The sequence below is a fragment of the Galendromus occidentalis genome, unplaced genomic scaffold (assembly GCF_000255335.2).
Source record: "Galendromus occidentalis unplaced genomic scaffold, Mocc_1.1 scf7180000077501, whole genome shotgun sequence".
Taxonomy (NCBI): Eukaryota; Metazoa; Arthropoda; class Arachnida; order Mesostigmata; family Phytoseiidae; genus Galendromus; species Galendromus occidentalis.
The window spans coordinates 1,111,622-1,130,620 of record NW_003805489.1 but is presented as its reverse complement, the minus strand read 5'-3'; the positions used below and the strand labels follow the sequence as shown (position 1 = coordinate 1,130,620).

Genomic DNA, 18,999 nt, shown 5'->3' with positions numbered 1-18,999 from the left:
TTACGATGAAAAGACTCATCCCATCATCGACCGCGTCGTCGTCCGGAAGCAGGGGCGTAGCTCTTTGGCTCCGCGGGACCTTCCACACTGATTCAAGTTTCCTTTTCAGGCTTGCCATTCACATATTTCCATCTCCATAGAATTCAATCTCGAGAAAAGCTTGATACCCATAATTTTGAGTCATATACTGCGAAACTTCCAGCTTCCCGGATTACAGGGTCCCCCTACATCCGTCCGGAACGTCTTCGAAACAAACTCTCGACCCCCGGATGAGCTGCTCTGCTGGATGCACCGAGCAGCGCGGGAAAAGGCTCGACGCCATCAGGACTGCGATCGAATATCGTCAAAGTTAGCTCTCGAGCTCGAATGAATCTTCTTTGGGCGGTCGGACGTTGTAGCCCAACTTTCTTCCCTCGAACTCTCCATTCGGCCATTCGGAACCGATACGGAGACTGGGTCGAAGTGCGAAAAATCAGTCGGAGCCGATGTATCTTGGTAATGGAGCACCGGGGAAGCATAGGATTCATCGATCTTTCGGAAGAGTGACAGGTGCCCGCCAAACGATTCGATGTCAGTAACTGAGGAGTCTATAATTTCAACTGCCAACGAAACGTGGACTCCTCGTGGACAGCGAGCGACGTTTTTGACAATCGGCATGAATCCTGACTGGAACCCGAGCGGATCATGGCTCCCCGTGCCCGCTAACCCGGAAATCGCACTGAGAGCCCCAAAATCACAAGAGCTTACTGGCTCGTATAATATGTAGTGGTTGGTAGTTGGACCATCTATGATCCGACAAAGCATTTTCCCATTGCCCTACGCATACCCCTACCGCCGCCCTTCCCCCCTCGCTAATTCGATCTTACTTCAGCTCACTCAGACCGAGCTCCATCAGAAAGGTTGGCTGAAGTGTACCTAATTATTAGAAGGGGTTCCGGGTATGATCACGGAAGGATCAAGGGACGATGATGTATTCTCGGTGAAGTCCTCCGGCGGAAGTCTCCTAGGAAACAGAATGAATTGAATCATATTTCAAAGTTCAGACCCGATGTCTAGGACGAGTTCCTTAATTCAAAAGCGCGTGACGTCGGCGTCGCAGCGAGCGGCTCGAAGTAATTTCTCCGAGGATGAGCCGAACAGTCGTTAGATAAACTTCTTCTCCAATTTGCGACAGTCCTGCTTCCTCTTTCGTAAGAGTTCCGGGACGCACTTGATGACGACAACGAGCGGTGCCCAGATGGAAAAAAATTGGAAGTCTCGTCGAGTTAGCGAGCCAATTCAGAACAAGGGCGTAGGAAACTTATTCGTTACGTTTGTTCTGTCCCTTGCGATGAACAAGATGCGAACACGTTCTGGAAGCCGATCCAGATCCCCTCGGATGCGATTTTCGTGAGGGATTCCGTCGTGCTCGAGCGATGTTCAGATTCCGCCCTTGCAGATCCACACCCCGACGACAAAACCGAGCCGCTCCCCTTGCGGCTCTTCAGATCGTTTCTAGCAGTAGTTGCTCAAAGAACTCGACGTTAGCCTACATTCGATTTGTGGACTGTTCCGAGTTAGGTGGGAGTGTGTTCTCGCGGGAGGAAACATGCTCGGGACGTACCTACCCCTCCTGACCGTATGTTGTTCATTCGTTCTCGTGCGCTCCGAGGAAAACGTGACCAGCCACGCGTCCTCGAGGAGCGACGATGACCCGTCCCAAAAGTTCAAGAAGGCCGTCTGGACGACGCGGAGTTCCGGGAAGACTTCATGGAATTTTCCCGCCCTGGCTACGGATTCGACGAGCGTTCGCGTGATCAGTGCCGACGCTCCGAAGAAACCTTCGCGACAGGATTCGGCGAACCACTTCGAAAAGAAGTCCAGCCCCGAAGCGCACGTTCTGAAGTACACAGCTCAGGCCGCCCCGGATAACACCGACTACTACCACGACCTGACGTCGACGCTCAGTGACATCGCAAACTTCGAGAATTCTCGTTCGAAGGACTACGCCAAGTATTTCGCTCAGCGGGTGGTTCATCCGATGTCGACAGCCGCAGCGGCAAACGGTCCCCGAATCCTGGACATCGTGATGCACAACGACCCCTATCGCAACCCTCGCAGAGGACTCCAGGAGCACGAGAAGCTCTTCGCGCAGGAGTCGAATTCCAAGAACACTTTCTACTACGAGCCGGCACCCAACATAAAGAAGAACGACAAGTACGACCAGCGGGGGTCCGGATTGTTCTCGGAGAAGAACAGACGCTACGATTTCGACTATGATTCTCGGGAATTGGACCATCGGTCAGACCGCAGGGACGACCACTGGGACGATTGGGACGACTACCACTACGAGAAATACCACCATGATAAACACCACAAGAAGGATTACGATTACATCCTGCCGTTGCTTCTGCTGATCTTGGCGCCGCTCGCCGTCTCATCGTTTCTCATGCCGGTCACGGCGACGTTGATGTCGAACTCACTGTACTACGCAGGAGCCCAAGGCGCAGTTTTTCAAGGTCGTAAGAAAAGGTCGCTCGACGGCCGGGCAGAGCAACGGGACCTCCTGATTGATTTGATGATGCTGCTCGAAGAGGCGATCGAGCACTTTGAGAAAAAGGCGAGGAAATCGCGGCGGATCGCGAAAACTGCGGAAACGGAATCGTGACCGAAGCTAAAGATTTCATCAATGAGACGTGCTTGTCGCTCGTCAACCCTACCTGCGTTCAGAGAGGAATTCAGAAGATGCCGAACATCCCGAGGGTTCGCATCGCGCGTCCGGGTTTCAACAATGACGGCTGGCGCACAATAGCGAATAGGGGAGCAGTTTTTTCCTCTACAGAAAACATGCGGAAACAGCTTCAAGAAGGCGAGACGAGACGGCTGCTCTTGCGGCCGACGGGAAGCATGATTTAATGAGAGCGGGGCTTTACGTGTAGCAGGGTCCGGATGCCCAGGTCGCGGCGTCCGTTTCTCTAGGAGATCCTGGGATGCTTATGAGTCGCGTCAACGGCACGCATAATTTATACGGAGACGAGATCGGGAGCGAATTCTCGAATATCAGCCCGCGAGCGAAGGCTGCGATATCCCACCAGCCAGGGGGGGGCGGGGAAACCAAGAGCGTAATTCCGCCATCAGAGAATTTTTCGAAAACCGCCTCGTTCAGGCCGGTCTTCCCGGATGCGTGGTAGGCGTTCCCAGTGGGTTCGATTGACGAGATCATCTAAGTCATTAGGCTGATTCGGGGAGGATTCGGAGGGGATGATATCTATCACCAATTAGTACATAGAGCACACTCGATCGGGATTGCTGTAACTTATTCGCTGGATGAAATAAACTTTTTTTTCCTACGCAGAAGGAACACGTCAATTACATCAATAATGAATAGGATGTCGAATTTCTTCTTCCCGTGATCGACGGGAAATAAATAACATCTCATCAACTCTGCCTGGGCGGGGGCTGTATCACACAAAAGGGTTCGACTCCTCCCTTCTCTTCGCTTGATTCCAGGCGTAGCCAATCGGCGGTACGGATGGAGACTGTGCACATCGTCAGATGAGCATCCCCACAGTCAAGATCGGCGGGCTCCGAATGGGTCCCACTGAAAAAATGGATCCGATCTTCACATGCAGAGAGTTCTCGAGCCCCATACGAGGCCAGCGCGACAGATTCCTCTGTGTTGTGCGTCACATTTTCACCATATTCATGTTATTACTGCCGGCACCTTGAGCCTGGAAAGCAAAAAGCCGTCAATTAAGGGATCGCAATGCCGAGGAGTCTCCGGAAGAGACTTCCGAGGATATTCAATCGATGCTGAGAGTGTGAAGCTAGTCACTCGGGAGCTCCGCTTCCTTGTGATATAAACAAATAATTTATCCCGCGAATTACCTCTCGTTGCTCCGCGGGGAGTTTGAGCATTTCTTCCTGTAGCTTACTCAGGATGAAGTGGTTCGGCCCGGTGGCCGTTGACTTTGTCTGGAGATCTGTTATGGCTTGTTGCTCTTGACGCTTGTCCCTGGGTGTCTTGTAGGAATTGTGACCGTACAGTCTTAGGATACCACCCCACGTGGAAATGTACTGATGCATTTTCGCCAGTAACTGCTGTGATGCGAGCTGTTTACCGTCGCGTTTGTTCTTCGCCCGAACCTTGACTGTGTGGCTGCCGACAGACATTTGGTAAACGATCCGTTGCGATTTCTCGTTCTCCTTCAGAACTTGATGTTTGATTTCGCTCTCGTTGACCAGGCCGAAATTCCGTCTCAGACATTCGACAAGAATATGGAATGGTGACTGTTGACCTGTTGTGGTGCACAGCCCGGCCAGTCGAGGGTCTTCGATTGCGATGTCATCGAAAAAGTCGAGTTCATGCTGCTTCGAAGCCTGTGCAGGATCTTTTTCATCTTTTTCGTCAGACTTTTGGAGCCCTCTCCATGACGGCAAGAGGATATCGAGCGCTGCTTGAGCCGCTGCGGTTTTCGCCTGCTTTTTGCTCGAACCGTACCCGGTTCCGTACTCTACTTCCGCTGCACGAAGAAAAAAAATCGTTCGTTTGCCAGAGACTAGGCTCTCGAATTGACGGATCTACATCTCAATAAAATGGGAGCCGGAGGATGAAAAACTCACCGATCAGGAGCGTTGCACAGTATGGAGTTTCACTGCTGGCCAACTCCTTGAACGTGTATTTAGGCTGCTCGCGTAAGGAATGCTGAACGAATTCGTGCAGGATACCAACTGGCCCCTGTGGAGAGAATGAACGGAAATTGTTCGCCCTACCCAAAACGATCCTATATGTGATCCGATGGAGCTCATATTCCTTACCTTGCCGTAAGGGTTGAGAACGAATTCCTTCCGCTTGTTCCGAACTCCAGAACTGGGAATCTCGCAAGTTATCAGGTGGGTGCTCGAGGGCAGCGTGGGCGGATTCTTGACTTTCTTCTCACGCTGGAATTCTCGACGCGCTCCCCATGACCTGAGGAAGGATGAACGAACTCAATTTATGTAGATTATCTGTGATAATTCAGCGAAACTGTGAAGGTAAGGACTGGAATAGTGAGCTCGACGATCACGAATCAGCTCCTCATCAGCTCAAAGCAGCTTACTTGAACTGTCGCACGGTGACTTCTTCGATGTCGAAGCGACTTTTAGCATAATCTCTGAGCTGCTCCGCATTCAGGTGCACCTGACATTCCTGAGCTGTTTCAATGCCAACTTTGTTCATCACTTGCAACTGCTGAGGTGTCAAGGAGGTGGGGTCGCCGGTGGTCGCAGCCTCAGTAGTCGACGGTGCTTCGCTCGGCGCATTTTCCTCGGAGGTCTCCGTGGGCCGTTGTTCGGATCCGACCTCATCTTTCGGGGCATCGACTAGCATCGGTTCTGCGCTCGCCTCCCCAATCACAGATTTCTCAGCGATTCCTGCGGTCGTCATCGGTGGCATTTGAGCCTTCGCCATCTCCGCCAGTGATTGCTCGACTTGATTACCCTCTCTACTGAGTGCCTTTCTCTGTGAAGGAAAAGGAGGTGATGATGATCCGCTCCAAGGAACTCTGGGAGGCATATCCGTGTGTCAATGAAGTCGGAGGACAAACCGAGAAAAAACTGAATCCGTAGAGCTCTCCCTGGTGGGAACTATCGTGCAGACGATCGAACGGCACCGGGGAGCAGCCGAGGGATTTACCTTCGAACGCTCATAATGGAGGCAAGGGATGGCGCTTTGAGGAACTTCATGTTTTCGTGCCGAGCCTGGGCCCAGAAAATAAGGCCGACTCCAAGTGCATACTCTGGTTTTCCGGTTCAGATACAGAGGGAGACCGCAAATGTGATTTATCATCACCCAGTCCTCGGGAAGGATGTCGTACACGTCTTTGGTGTATCCTGAAGGATCGAAATGAACCATTTCAAATAAGAGGAGCGCTGATTCTTTGCTGGCGCTGACCGCCGTACATCTTGTGTTCTGCTCTCTGGTCCAGCATTCCCGGATATTCTCCGAAATCCGAATCAGCTGCCCGCAGGGACTGAAATCCGAACGCCGGTTCTGTATTCGATACTCACGTTTACAAATTAATTTCTTGCGTATTATAACATCTTCGGCTTTTCTTGCTTCCTTGAGGCTCTCATCTAAGAGTTTATCGATCTCGTCGGAAGCCACAGAATCTTCTGAGTCGTCGTCACTGCTGAAATCGGCTTTGCGTTTGTTGCTGTTCGCGCAATCCTCGGGACCTGCGGGAGTTTCTGGAGTCGGTTCGTCGACTCCGATCGGCGGCGGGGGTATTGGTGGCGGAGGTACCGGCGGCAGAGGTGGAAGATCTGGAGTTTCCAGCACGTCTGTCTGAGGGGGACTCCCCAACGAGTCAGACATAGTAGTTGTAGAGAAGAGCCCGGATTCAAAGTTTTGGATGTCTCTTCTGGAGGAGTCTCACGAAAATCGAACGCGCCGGGAATGCTGTCTGCTATTCCGTCCTCTCATGTCGTTCTCTCTACGATTGACGCCCCCCAGGCGACGCACCGGAGGCTTTCGAATCGATCGCGTGAGAAATATTTCGAGGGGGCGGCCGAAAAAGGGTTTCCAGCCCATTTCGTATCCACTTATAGAGCACATGAGCCCTCTAGTAATACGTGTTTGATTCGAATAATTCGAGAAAGCTCCCTAGCCGACCCAGTACGGCTGATCTGGACTAGTTGGACGCTAAATTCTAGAAAGTGCACCGTGAACCAAGGGAGTCATCGAGGGGGAGATCTACTCATCTCGGGAAAAATTAAATTGGAGGATGATTCCGGAGTTCCTCATGATGCAGCACGTGAACGCCAAATCCGATGCTCAAAGACCTCCCTGTGGACGGGGGCCGCCATGTTTTGTTTGTTGAGACTCTCATTCGCGCACGTTGAGAAGAGTCGGTTTGTTCCTCGGAGTCGGCATAGCAGTACCGTTGCGAGAACTTTCTCTGGACGTCACCCGTCTTTTTCGGAGCCTTAAGTTAGAAATCTTCAAGATGCTCTCGAGATCATTTCTGGCCGTAGGCCGTCGAGTCCTTATGCAGTCCACTCGTACACTGGCTTCGACGAACTGCGGGCGTCTAACCGTGCGCGGATCCCGGTCTCTCGGACGCCCCGAATATGCAAGACTATTCTCGACGAAAACCAAAGGTCGGTTCCTCTTGGGACGGCGCGCTGAGGTTCCCACCTCAGAACGCTGTCACGTCCATGAATAAGAGTTATCCGTATTCCATTCCGTTGCATTTTTGCTCCCTGCACGTGCCGCGCGGTCCCGCTTTGAATTCCGGTTTCTCACGAAAGCTCTTTCGCAGGCGACGAGGAGCTGAGCAACTTCTTGAGCGAGGAGATCCAGGCTGAGAAGAAGAGCCGGAAACAGAGTATTCCACCGAAGATCGACGGTTTCGAAATCAAAACCGAGAATGCCAACGTCACGCTCACCAGGAAGTTCAATGACGAAACCATCACGATCGATTTCAACGTAAACCACACAGTGGAAACTGATGATACGGACGACACTCCGGAAAAAGAGCCCTCTGAGGCCAGCCCCATGATGTCGAAGCCGAACTTCGACGTGTTGATTGAGAAAGGCGGCCAGAAACTCATGCTTTCGTGCACCTTCGGTGTGGAGCCGCAGGGGGACCAAGACGATTACGGTAATTTCTGACGACTGTCTGATCTTTCGGAAGATCGACTGATTCCCAGATCTTCCTGTCCCATAGCCTCCCCGTGATGTATTTATTCTTACTCTCGTTTCCAGATGACTTGTTCCAAATCGTCGAGTTCAGCATGTACACCGGCGAGGAGCTCGATGACAGCGACTACTCGGTCTCGGGCGATATCATGGACGCTCAACTGTACGATCTTCTCATGAACTTGCTCGAGGAACGTGGCGTGACGAATGAGTTCGCCGAACAGCTGATAGACTTCAGCACGAGCTACGAACATGGACAATATATCGGACTCCTCGAGAAATTGAAGGGCTTCGTGTTGCACTAACCGAGTTCCTAGACGACATATGAGCATTCTCGCAGAGGAGATCACTGTAGAATTTTGCCTGTAGTTTCCCGATCAATGTGTTCTCACAGTTCATGATCAGCTACCTAAGGGTCTCTCCGTGGAAATTTGTACAATATCAATAAATCGTGCGAAAGGATCGAAGTGCTTGATTCCGGAATCTAGCAGCCGGTAAGATGTAGAAAGCTTCACCGATAGCCCGTTTTCGCTCATCGGTAGGGATATCGGCATATGGCAGGCCCTGGGTAACCTTCTCCCGCGACGTCATCGCTCAGTTGGGAAACTCGTTCTCCTGGGAATGATTGTTATGAAAAGGGGCGATACTTACGGGAGGTTCAAGATTACCCAACACGAGGACGAGCTGGCGATGCGACGTCAGGGAATGTCTCTGTTGCTTCCTTCTGCGAGTCGCAACCGGAGCTCTGGACAAGGGCTCTCCAACGTCTGCTCGAATGACTTTCAACGGACCGCTTATGCTTCGTGTCTCCCAACGAAGCCTGACATGCCCCACATTTTGCCGCCCGAATGCATCGGACATACGAAGTTTTCGGAACTTTCTCCAGAGGGGATTCATCTCATGGTCTCTCGGGAATCCCGTTGTCAAATTCGATGTTGAATTCGCTGCAGGCAATCCGTCATCAAGATGAAACAGCTGTTTCAGATAATGAGTGTGGAGAACCTTAGTTTCATACCTATCCAAATCGCTTCGTTAACGTGGAATTCCGGCTTGCGTTTCTTAGAATGTGGGAATATGAAATTGCGGGTCGCGAGGAGCTCCAAATCGTGAAGAGGCTCGCAAATACATCTTCGTATCAAGAAGGTTCGCGAATGATAAGCGAGGCGGAGACAGTGGTACGAATGCCGATCGAGGACGCTTTTCAGCGTGCGCTAACCAGGAGCTTGGCGCACGTCGTCAGCACCCACCTACATCGACTATACTTTCTCTCATCATTCGACTCACAATTTCCCGACTTTCCGAAATCGCTCCATGAGTACGAGTCGGAGAATCTCTCCTCTTCTGCGCGATCCCTACGTTCTGGAAGAGGACATCTGATTCCAGAATTCACGGCTGACAGGTCCCATCCAGCCGCGCTTGCGCCTGCCCGCGTGTGTCTGTTGTTAAGCTCTGTTGGTGAGCCAGCGGTTTGGCTGCTTGGAAGGGCATCAAGATGCGATGATTCGACGACGCACTTGCAGCTCTGCTAGAGCAGCGATTTCTCGGCCGGCTTTGATCCAAACAACGAGGTCTGGAAACGTTATCTCCATCGGCGGAGTTTATTCGAACTCCTTGAATAATACTTTCTCATTGCGCTTCGACGATTCGGAGAGCTGCTCGGAAGGAGTTCCAGAGTCCTTCCCCCCTCCAATTGTTCTCGGCTCTGTTGCTCGTCGCCGTCGTCGTCCTGAGGGACAAAGTACAACGGATATGACGGAACTTATCGCCACTCGTGTTGAGGAGAGCTAGTCGCCGCTAAAAAGTCGACGCCAGTGAGGACCCCTGGAAACATGTGTGCGTATTGGCGCGGCTTTGCGCAGGGTCGATGACTGAGGTTAGAACGAGGTCGTCCGCTACGGAGTGACCGACTGGCCGCGCAATAGTCCGATGCCTCGCTCTTCAGTAGAACGCTTCTGCGTCTCCACCGAAACTGCTGCTGCTGCGTCACAAACGGCTACAACAGCACTGCACCGTGAAAGCAGGGCCGACACGCATCTCTCTGAAATGTTTCGTTTCATCTTTCCTGAGCTTTTTCGTCGAGCTTCTTCGAGTTTCTCCGATGCATAACTTGTTCTGGAGAGTTTTCGAGCGAATGGTTCTCGGCGCGTCTTGCCTATACAGAGATAGAGTGATCGTCGTAAAAAGTCGAGGAGGGGAGCGTCGAGTTTAGCGACGACGAAGACCGTTTGGATCCAACTGCGAGTCGACTGAGATAACCTGTGGCACCAAACGGCGTATTACACTCTTAGAAAACTTCCCCGAGCGATGCTCCGCCTATCGATCCAGCACGCGATGCGAGTCGGGTATCTATTATCATAGCGACTGGAACGCACTAACGAAAAAGGAACTTTCTCAGCTTACGAATACGAATGAATTCGCTGTTTTTCCCCGTTCATCTTTCGTTTCATTCTGTCCCTGAATCCAACGCCTCGATCTATTGCTCAAAATTTGAGCCTTCAATCTGGCGCTCCAATCCGGACTCGAGCATCTGAGCCAGGAGCCGACCGGGATGATCTCGGGACGCTCCCATCCAGTGTACTCAGATATATCTGTGGGGAAATTTCCCGAGCTGCCGGATCCTCTCGCTGAGCTCCCATGACGGCGTGACGGAGTTCATACCTCGGATCGCCACAGTTCTGCGGAGAGTCTGCTGATGGAGATTATTGAAGACGAGGGATTTATTTTCGAACATCTCGCATTTATTTTCGAAAGTTCATCCGTTTTCGCTTCGGTTGGTGTTTTGTTGTCAACATCATTAGTGTCTCAGCCATCTCTCCGTGTATACCATCATCATCATCACCGACTTCGTGTTCTTGTACCTCAGTATTCGGTCAGATCCTCATCGTTTCCTCGGTTGATTTATTCGACTCCATCATCAGATCCTATCGACAATTTTGGGATATTTGTTGGAAATACATCGCCATCAGAATCGAGGAATGCCTTTTCAACGATAGATCGTCTTTCTTGTGGAAGATTGGTCCCAAGAGTTTTCGTGACTTCAGCTTCTCGTGTCGATTCGCCTAATTTGAATCGTTCTGCACTCGTGTGTAAATGCGTGGGGATGTAAGTTTGCGAGTGAGTGAGGACCGTGTATGGGTGTGGACTCATGTATGAATTTCTCAGGCTCAATTTCTTGTGGTTCATGGATGCGCGTCTGTCTGCCGTGACGAATGACTCTGTCTGCTGCCATGTCGATCGGTGTCCGTCTGTAAAATTCCCTACTCCATTGGTATATTGTGGTTTTCCTTCCAGATAAAATAAAGCTATATGCGTTCTCTGTGAATATCGATCATCATTCCTGCTATTTTCCCCCTGTTGTATGCCTGAATAGATCCTAACGGGCACCCCATGGATGAGGATTCCCGGCAGCGATCCGACCGACTTAACACAGTCAGCGTCGCACTCACTGCGACCACCATCGGTTGACTTCGAGAAATAATAACTTCGAATCGTTCAATAATAGGAATTCTTCAATTATCTATTGAGTGTACAATCTTACTCATCATCAGTTGTCGCGGCTGCTGCTGCTCATCGGTATCGTCAGTTCTATCACGTCATCGTCGGCGTTCTAAGCTTGTAGAATTCTTCCGAAGATTCCCATCGAATTAAAAGAAACCCTTGCTCTTTTCGATCAATTAGTGATTTGAACTTTGCTTCCCGAACGGTTCGAGAAGTCCTCCAAGAATAGCATCATTTCTGGGCGGATCGCCTCGAGAAAGGAAAGGGAAAAATATCACAGAGTGCCTCTCGTCCTTCCTGAATGATGAATCTTCAAGTACTTCGCTCTCAACTCCCTCTTACAGTGACGTCCTCTCACACGGAATTCGTCTGAGGTACTCTTATCAAAGTACTGAGCTCATGACCATGACACTCAAGGTTGTCAACATGGATCGCTCTGGAGAAGTGATCGATGCAAGCTCGATACTCACTGCAATCCCTCTCATCGCTCTGGGCTCTCACGCCGCGCCGCTCAGATTCAGGCACGTTTGACGCTGACGGATCAAATCCATCCGTCGCCACTGCAATTCTCGTTTGGTAGGTTGGTCTGTCGAGAGGAAGCAACTTCTCCGGGGAGACTACATGATGAAGTCTGAGATCGACACGTTCAACACCTGTGTTCTTTTCTGATACTGATCTGATGCTTCCAATCGCTCTGGCTGTCTTTCCAATCCCCTTGATTAAATCAGGTCACCTCAGATTCGACGGACTAAATAACTGACTGATCTCCGACCGACTGCGATTCCCCTGAGGGTGAATCTTCTCACTGAGGAGGGCCAACGGATAATGTCTCAAAATCTGCGTATGCTGTGTTTTCCGCTGTGAGTGCTCGAGCCGAAAAATGCAACGAAGCTCTCTTCGCGTTCGACCTGAAGCCAAACCTCTAGCCAGAACAGACAATAATCTAGTAAACTCATCCGAATTCAAAGCACTGCTCGATTCGGAGATCTGAACTTTAATAGTTCGCTGCGAAGAATTGGGAAGACTAACATCCTCAGGGAGATTTCCAGCAGATTGCTAGGGACCCGAAAGTAATCCGGAACTTTTTCTCACGACTTCAGAGAGAGCTCCAAACTCCCAATCTATCAGACAGGGATCAACTCAACGGGATATCCGCGGAATAGCCACAAAAAAAAACCTGGAAATAGCTTTTAGTTCGAAGGCAACAAAAAAAAACGAGCAAGCTTGTTGTTTGTAGTTGTACTGTATGTTTCTTCCATGTTTAGGCATGTTTCCATTTCATATGTAATAATAGTTATAGCATATAGTCACACGATGTCGTCATGCGTAAACGTTGGGCTTCCTCACAAGAACTCTTTAAGACCTCATCATCATCATCGACTGTTTCATCAGGCTGCTTCTCCGTCTTAATCTTAATGTAATGATGACTACCACTATCATCATCATCGTTGCTGTGCTCATGTTCACCTCCATGAACTGATCGACGAATCACAGCGACCTCAACGATCACGGTGATGGTTCACAACGACCAATCGTCGTCATAATAATCATCATCAAGTGTTATGGACATCATATCAATCACCATCATCATCGGGTTTGCTTCGAGCGATCGATGATGATGATTATTCGCTAGATCCTCGTTTCTTCTTCCTCAGAGTTAGCTATCTTTAAGATAGACCGACGCATCTTCTCTTCTTCTGCCATGGCTTCTGCTCCGACGGTACGACAATGTATCCATCCGGTACCGTTTAATGATTGATGGGTTGATCGATTTTTTTTTAGATGAAACCACTGGTCTCAACAAAGCTTCTTTCCTTGAAAAACTTCCGGGATTCTTCACTAAATAACCACCATTTGGGACCATTAAATAAAACCTTCAATCCGCTCTACCAATCTTCCAGGCGTAAATATCGAGATCCATTTTCTGCAGACGGTTTCTTGCAAATCCGAATGACTTTCCAACCTATCAATAATAGTTGTCGCTATATCTTCACCAACAAACTCGCCTCCAGCTGGATAACTCTCAACTTTCTTGTCATCATCTTCCATCATCATCATCATCATCGTCGGGGATAATCTTCTTTGACTTCTTCAATATTTATGATCTAGTTTCTTCGTCAGCTTCCGCTTCATCATCGCGAACGACTCGAGTCACTTTCTCAAAAGTTGATCTGTATCTTCGCAGTCGCGGACAGACTGCTGCTGTTGCCGCTGCGCCGGTGACGGCCGCAGCGACAACGACCATCCAGAACTTGGAATTGAAAACTTGTCGTACCTGATACTGTTGATGATTTTTTTTCTTCGGTTGTTGGTGTTCTGCGGCGAATTCCGTAGACAGTTCCTTCCGATGTTTCTCAATCTCAGTCTTACAGAGATGGTGGTGGTGGTCAAAGATGGTGGTGACGGCGGGCGTTGGGCGGGCGATTTTTTGAATAGAGTTGCCAATTACGCATTCAGGCCGTTCTGCGGAATCGTAATCTTATCTCGATCGTCGACCGGCTCCGACGTTGTTGAACCGACGAACGACTCCCGGAGAATTTCGGAGACGAAGACCACGCGAACGACTCGGCGCAAAGGAATAACTCAGGCAGAACTGCACAGTAGTAGTGGAGGTGACGATCATGTTTCACTTACGGATAGCTCGCTTCCTGCTGGTCGGAATAGCTGTGGCTTTGTTGTACGGACGAACCCTGTTTCCGCGATTCGAACTTGGTAACTGGGAAATTTCAGTAGTAGGGGAAGCAACGAGATGATTGAGGGAACATCGTCGTCGGGACGAGTGACAGTTTGCAGCTCCGGCAGACGGAAGACATCGGAGGGAATCAGGAGCCGATTGTCCATCATCTTCGGGGGAACCCCCGAGACTCCCTCTCGCTTGAGCTCGAATAGGTACAGATGCCTGCATGGATTATTGAGGGAGAAATCCGAATGACGGAGGTGTCTGGGCATTCTCTCCAGAATTTCCCGAGACACTGCATTCGGCTCCTGTCTTCCTGAAGGCAGAAGCGGCAAACTGATCGATCAAATGATTTCTGATTCGGGCGACTGAGCAATTCGGAATTCAGTCTGAGAATGATTGGAGAGTCCAAACTGTGGTAGCAGAAGTTCGATGGTTGTACAATGTATGTACGTCGCCTGGCTACGGTTTGGCATACAAACAGGTAAGTTGTGGACTCGTCAACGACGACGATGTTTTTATTTTTTCTTCGTTTAGAACAGGGGGCGGGTATTTTCTCTTCTTCTGTTTTTCTTCCGTCATGGATGTAGCTTTCGTAGGAGTAGTGGTAGTAGATGGTTTTTTTGTAGATGCTTGTTGTTGATACACATTGTATAGAGAGACATTGTAGGAGTTATAGTAGTAGAGGAATATGGATGGGGGATGCTGCTATTTCTTCAGTTGTGCAAGGAAAACACACGCCGACGACACGGGAAGGACGCAAGTCAAGACAGAGCCCAAAGCCAGGACCTTCTCCAATCGACGGAGATTCAGTTTCGTCCCCGAACTACGGAGAATGGCTAGGCTCTTGACTTAGTGAAGACTTGCGAAAATGTATGAACCGACAATTCCTTCACTGCCAACTTACTGCGTTCGACGAAGCACAGCTCCCGGCGAAGCCCATGCATCACGGTTGAAGCTTCGTTTCGATGTCAGCTCTCGTTCGAGGTTTTCTTTTTATCTTCTTAGATCGTAGCCTGTCGTTGCTTTGCTTCGTGATCGATGCAATCAGAGATGCACTCAATCGTCATCGCGTCACAGCCATAAGCCTCGCGGCGTTCCAAGCTGCCGAACAACAAGCGACGCCATCGTGGGACGGACACGAGGATACGCAACACGTCGGCACGCTCGTTGGGGCTTGATTCCCACTCGGGCACGTCGAGCGAAGGCTTTCTTTTCAGACTGTTAGCTTGAGAAGCTTCATTTAGAGGTTTTCACGAGGCGAACCGATCGGAACCCCGAGTGGGACCGATTCGGAAGCCGACCGGCACGTACGCACGCTGGTCAGCCGCGCCACGGTGAAGAGCCTGTCGTTAGGTTGTTGTCGAATGCGGGAAGATCAAAAACCGATGCTGACGTTGTTGTTGTTCTTGTTTGTTTCGTGGGCTTCTGATGCGGGCGACACTGGTGGTCTTCGTGGGGAACGAGTTAGAGATGGAGCTGGGAACTGCGGTTAGGCCTAACGGGAGGCCTAGACCGAAACGGTGCAATCGCGAGAGATGTGGCCAGGCTGGTGGCAGCGGTAGCATGAACGGCCCTCCGACGCGGTGGGGCAGTCGCGGGCGATGTGGCCTTCCTTGCCACAGTTGTAGCAACCTCGGTTGCCGCCGCCGCCTCCTCCGAAGCGTTGGCCGCCACCAGGACGCTGTTGATCGTAACCGCCGCTACGGCCCATACCGCCGTAACCACTTCCTCCACGGCTTCCTCCGTAGCCTCCCATTCCGGCGTCGGGACACTCTCTGGCGAAGTGGCCAGTCTTGTGGCATCGGTAGCACTCGTTAGACGACATGGTAGCTTCGGTTTCGGGTTGTTGACGAGTTGTTTCAACTTCAAAAGTTACACTTGCTTCTCGTGTAGATCGACGCGTGGACCTCACCAAGAGCGATCAAGGAGCAAAGAGACTGATTGTTGGAGCCGGCGGAAGGCGTATTGCCTTAGTAGAGGGCGCTCAGCGCAACTCTCTCCTATCGATTCTCGGCTTCCCAACGCAGCGCCAAATTTTGAGCGGTCGCGGCTCTCGCATGTAGAAATCGTTATTTTTCTTGATTGAAATTGGATTTCAGCGGTAATTTATGTTTAATTACTCTTGCACCCCACAGAATAACCCTTAGTGGGGTTCCGGCCCGGGGGGAAGCCGGAGTAGGATTTTTAATCACGAGAACATCAAGCCAAAGCCGCAGGTCCACGGTGCTCTAGCCCGACAGGGATTGGTAGCACCCTATTGTGCGAAACTCAATTCAATTTCTAGAATTTTAGAAACGAGCTGGGGGGATCTCTTTCGGAGATCGCTGCAACGAATCTCGACCCGGCTGCCCAATTTAGAGAACCCCGATCATCTTTCAAGCGTTTGTTCGAATCGCACCCCGACTCCGGATGCTCGAAGTCGATGGCGTTCGTCGGCGGCGGCTTAGGAACACGAGGTGGCTTGTCGATGTCTCGGCATGGGCATCGGATCGTCCTCATGGTCGTCGCTATGGCATGATTTTCCTCGCGAAACCTGTTCCAAAGATAACGTCCACCTTCTGCTCGTCTGCTTGATGAGGATCTACCGCGAGGTAGGGGGAGGGGGAGAATTGAGGAAAAAATTGAATTTGTCGACTGGAGAGAGATGATACCACGTCGATGATCTTTGCTTGAAGTTCGGAGCCACCGATCGAGGCGGTCCCAGGCGGCGCAGAGCAGGCGTGCGGGATGGTGGTGTACGCTGCTCGAGGCGGTGATGAACGGCGGCGTCGGCGTCGCATGGACGATACCACGCGGACAGCGTGGAAGATCAACGATGCTCGGCTCTGAAGAAACTCGAGTCTCGAAATTGGGGCCAGTGTATATTTAGCTATTATCATCAGGTCTCTGGAGCGACCCGTCAGTCTCAAACGGTGTTTTGAAGCATAGTATTGGAGGATAATTTTGTCGGGGCTTCCCGGCATCCCAAGCACATCGTCCCGAATCGAAATCTAGACTCGCGGATCAGATCGTAGATCTGGTACGATTGAGTTATTATCCCAGCTGTAGGCTGTCTAGAGGAGCTTTGGCTGGGTCAGGCGTCGGAGGCGGCGACCGTCCATCAATTTTCCGACCCGGATCAATCATTGAGCAAACAGAATTGGAAATCCGAGAGCTTTTCTATCGAAAAAAGCTCGCATGCCATGATCCCGTTTCATTCGGCCGTGGTCATTTCGACGGGAGAAGCTTCGAGCTCCCCCGAGTCAGCCAGATGAATGATGAACCCGACCTGAGCGTCCGGAACTTCAACCGACATTCTCTTAGGCTCGCAAATACCCCGGAAGGAAAGCTCTCCGTAGAATGGAGAAAAAATGTCAGGAATCGAGGATCTTCCCGTCTGTGTACAAAATCCATACATCAGGCACCAGTGCAGCTCCAAGATTAATTTTCAATATCATCGACGACGAGTACTAGGGATACCCCTGTGCATCTTGGGGTACGTGAGTCAGCCTGTGAACGACCGATAGAAATGGGTGCCACCCCACACAGAAGCGACCCGGGTGTTTTGAACCCCTATCTAGGAGGATCCGCACCGGTCGAAAACCTCGTTCGAAGCCCGAAGACTTTGCAGGCAAGGGATACAACTGAGCGAGCTGCGTGCATTTTGATGCGTGCTGAGACTCCCGAACAAAGGGGGTATGCATAAACCTTTACTATCGGAGGTATCTTGGTCTAGAAAACAAACAATATTCCTCCACCCACCGAGCGAGCATTGGGCTTTTGCGGCTTCTGGTGGAAATAGCATCCTCAGCTGCCGAGAGAATTGAACGGGTACCGACGCGAAACCAGAAAAGCGAGTTTTCGGTCGACACAGCGTCAACGTGGAAATGCGAAAACGCAGGCGGATATGAGGCCGCTATGTCTCCCGGTCTTCCCGTCCTCTGATCGAACCCTGGACAGCATTCGAGCTATGGATGCGGTTTTACGGCTCCACTTAGATTTTAGCATCAAGACCGACGGAAACTATTTGGAAACTCGGGACTCTTCTACAGCGTCACACCCGAGTCCCGCATAAATGGTTGGGACTAAGAAGACCGTAGTTTCGAAGCGGTCAGGAAAGCGGTCTCAGCCGAGCCTCGAACTAACTCCCAGACGATGCGATTAGAACGATATGACGCATATTCTCCCGGCTCGATTCGAAGCAATCGACCATCAGTGATTTCCAATATTTCTCATTGATTCGTTCTGGCTCCGATTCAAGTCTTCTCGATTATATCGCAGAGTATCTTGTTTTCAACGAGGTGAAGCGATCGGCTCCTCGCTGCCTCTGCTGCCGGAGACGACTAGAGGGAACGATGCGGAAGCCATGCTCGGCGCTCGGGGCGAGTGCCTCGTACCGCAAGAAGGCGACGCATCGACGAAAACCCGAGCGGGGTGATGCCTGATATGTATGAAGACACTGTTTAGAGCGGGCTGAGAGCAGTGAGCGCGGTGCAGCACCCCATGAACTTCCACTGCTTGCTCCGACAGCGAAACGGGATTCTTATCGTGCCATTCTTATCACATCCCGGAAGAACTCGTTGCTCTAAGCAGCTCGCTGCACGTCGGAAAAGGGAATTCGACACGCAATACATATTGGCTATCGGAGTTCTCTCCCATGTGCTCGCCTCCCGTGAGCTTGTAGATCGGCTCCCTAATCCTACGGATAGGGAGATAAGGAGACAAGTCACCATTTCGAAAACGCCGCTCCGGATTGCCGATAAGGTACTCGAGATCCACTCGATACCTGATCTCTCGGATAGACAGCGTGCGAGCTTCCGATCTTTGCCAGACTCAAGCACGAATACCCGGTGAGCGGAGAGCAGTATGCAGAGGAAGACGGGGTCGACGCGTGAAGCTCCGTTCGCGTCGAAGAATAATCGATCGTATGTTTAGAGGAGTCAACCGCTCGGGAAAGGGGTATTGAGCTTCACCGGTTTCGATTCGGGAGGCAGGGTCTATTTGAAGAATCCCGATGAGGACGCACGCCGACAGTGAGTTCTCCGATGGTTTCAGATCAAGCTTTCTCGGGGGCTGAGCCGGACTTTCGGCGCGAGCTTTCGTCCGGGGAAGCAAGACTTTTTTTCCGGCTGAAAATAATTCTCCAAGGAGAAAAGCGTAAGAGGCGATGGCGGAATACGGT

At 51.0% G+C, this 18,999-nt stretch overlaps 4 protein-coding genes across 4 annotated transcripts; 2 read left to right on the top strand and 2 right to left on the bottom strand.

Moving 5' to 3' along the window:
* The first annotated feature begins 1,588 nt into the window (after positions 1–1,588).
* On the top strand, positions 1,589–2,647 carry LOC114828408 (uncharacterized). Its single transcript, XM_029112449.1, has one exon. The coding sequence runs from the start codon at positions 1,589–1,591 to the stop codon at positions 2,645–2,647; it is 1,059 nt and encodes a 352-aa protein (XP_028968282.1).
* Positions 2,648–3,363: 716 nt separating this feature from the next.
* pasha (microprocessor complex subunit partner of drosha) lies at positions 3,364–6,409 on the bottom strand. Its single transcript, XM_029112454.1, has 7 exons — positions 6,028–6,409; positions 5,662–5,850; positions 5,079–5,391; positions 4,798–4,948; positions 4,603–4,717; positions 3,868–4,502; positions 3,364–3,710 (listed from the first exon to the last, which is right to left on the bottom strand). Exons 1-7 carry the CDS (start codon positions 6,332–6,334, stop codon positions 3,666–3,668), a joined length of 1,755 nt encoding a protein of 584 aa, XP_028968287.1. The 5' UTR covers positions 6,335–6,409; the 3' UTR covers positions 3,364–3,665.
* A 443-nt stretch (positions 6,410–6,852) lies between these two features.
* P32 (complement C1q binding protein P32) lies at positions 6,853–8,122 on the top strand. Its single transcript, XM_003746734.1, has 3 exons — positions 6,853–7,119; positions 7,281–7,622; positions 7,727–8,122. Exons 1-3 carry the CDS (start codon positions 6,966–6,968, stop codon positions 7,963–7,965), a joined length of 735 nt encoding a protein of 244 aa, XP_003746782.1. The 5' UTR covers positions 6,853–6,965; the 3' UTR covers positions 7,966–8,122.
* A 7,223-nt stretch (positions 8,123–15,345) lies between these two features.
* Positions 15,346–15,663, bottom strand: LOC100904335 (DNA-binding protein HEXBP). Its single transcript, XM_029112448.1, has one exon. The coding sequence runs from the start codon at positions 15,661–15,663 to the stop codon at positions 15,346–15,348; it is 318 nt and encodes a 105-aa protein (XP_028968281.1).
* Between the last annotated feature and the right edge of the window lie 3,336 nt (positions 15,664–18,999).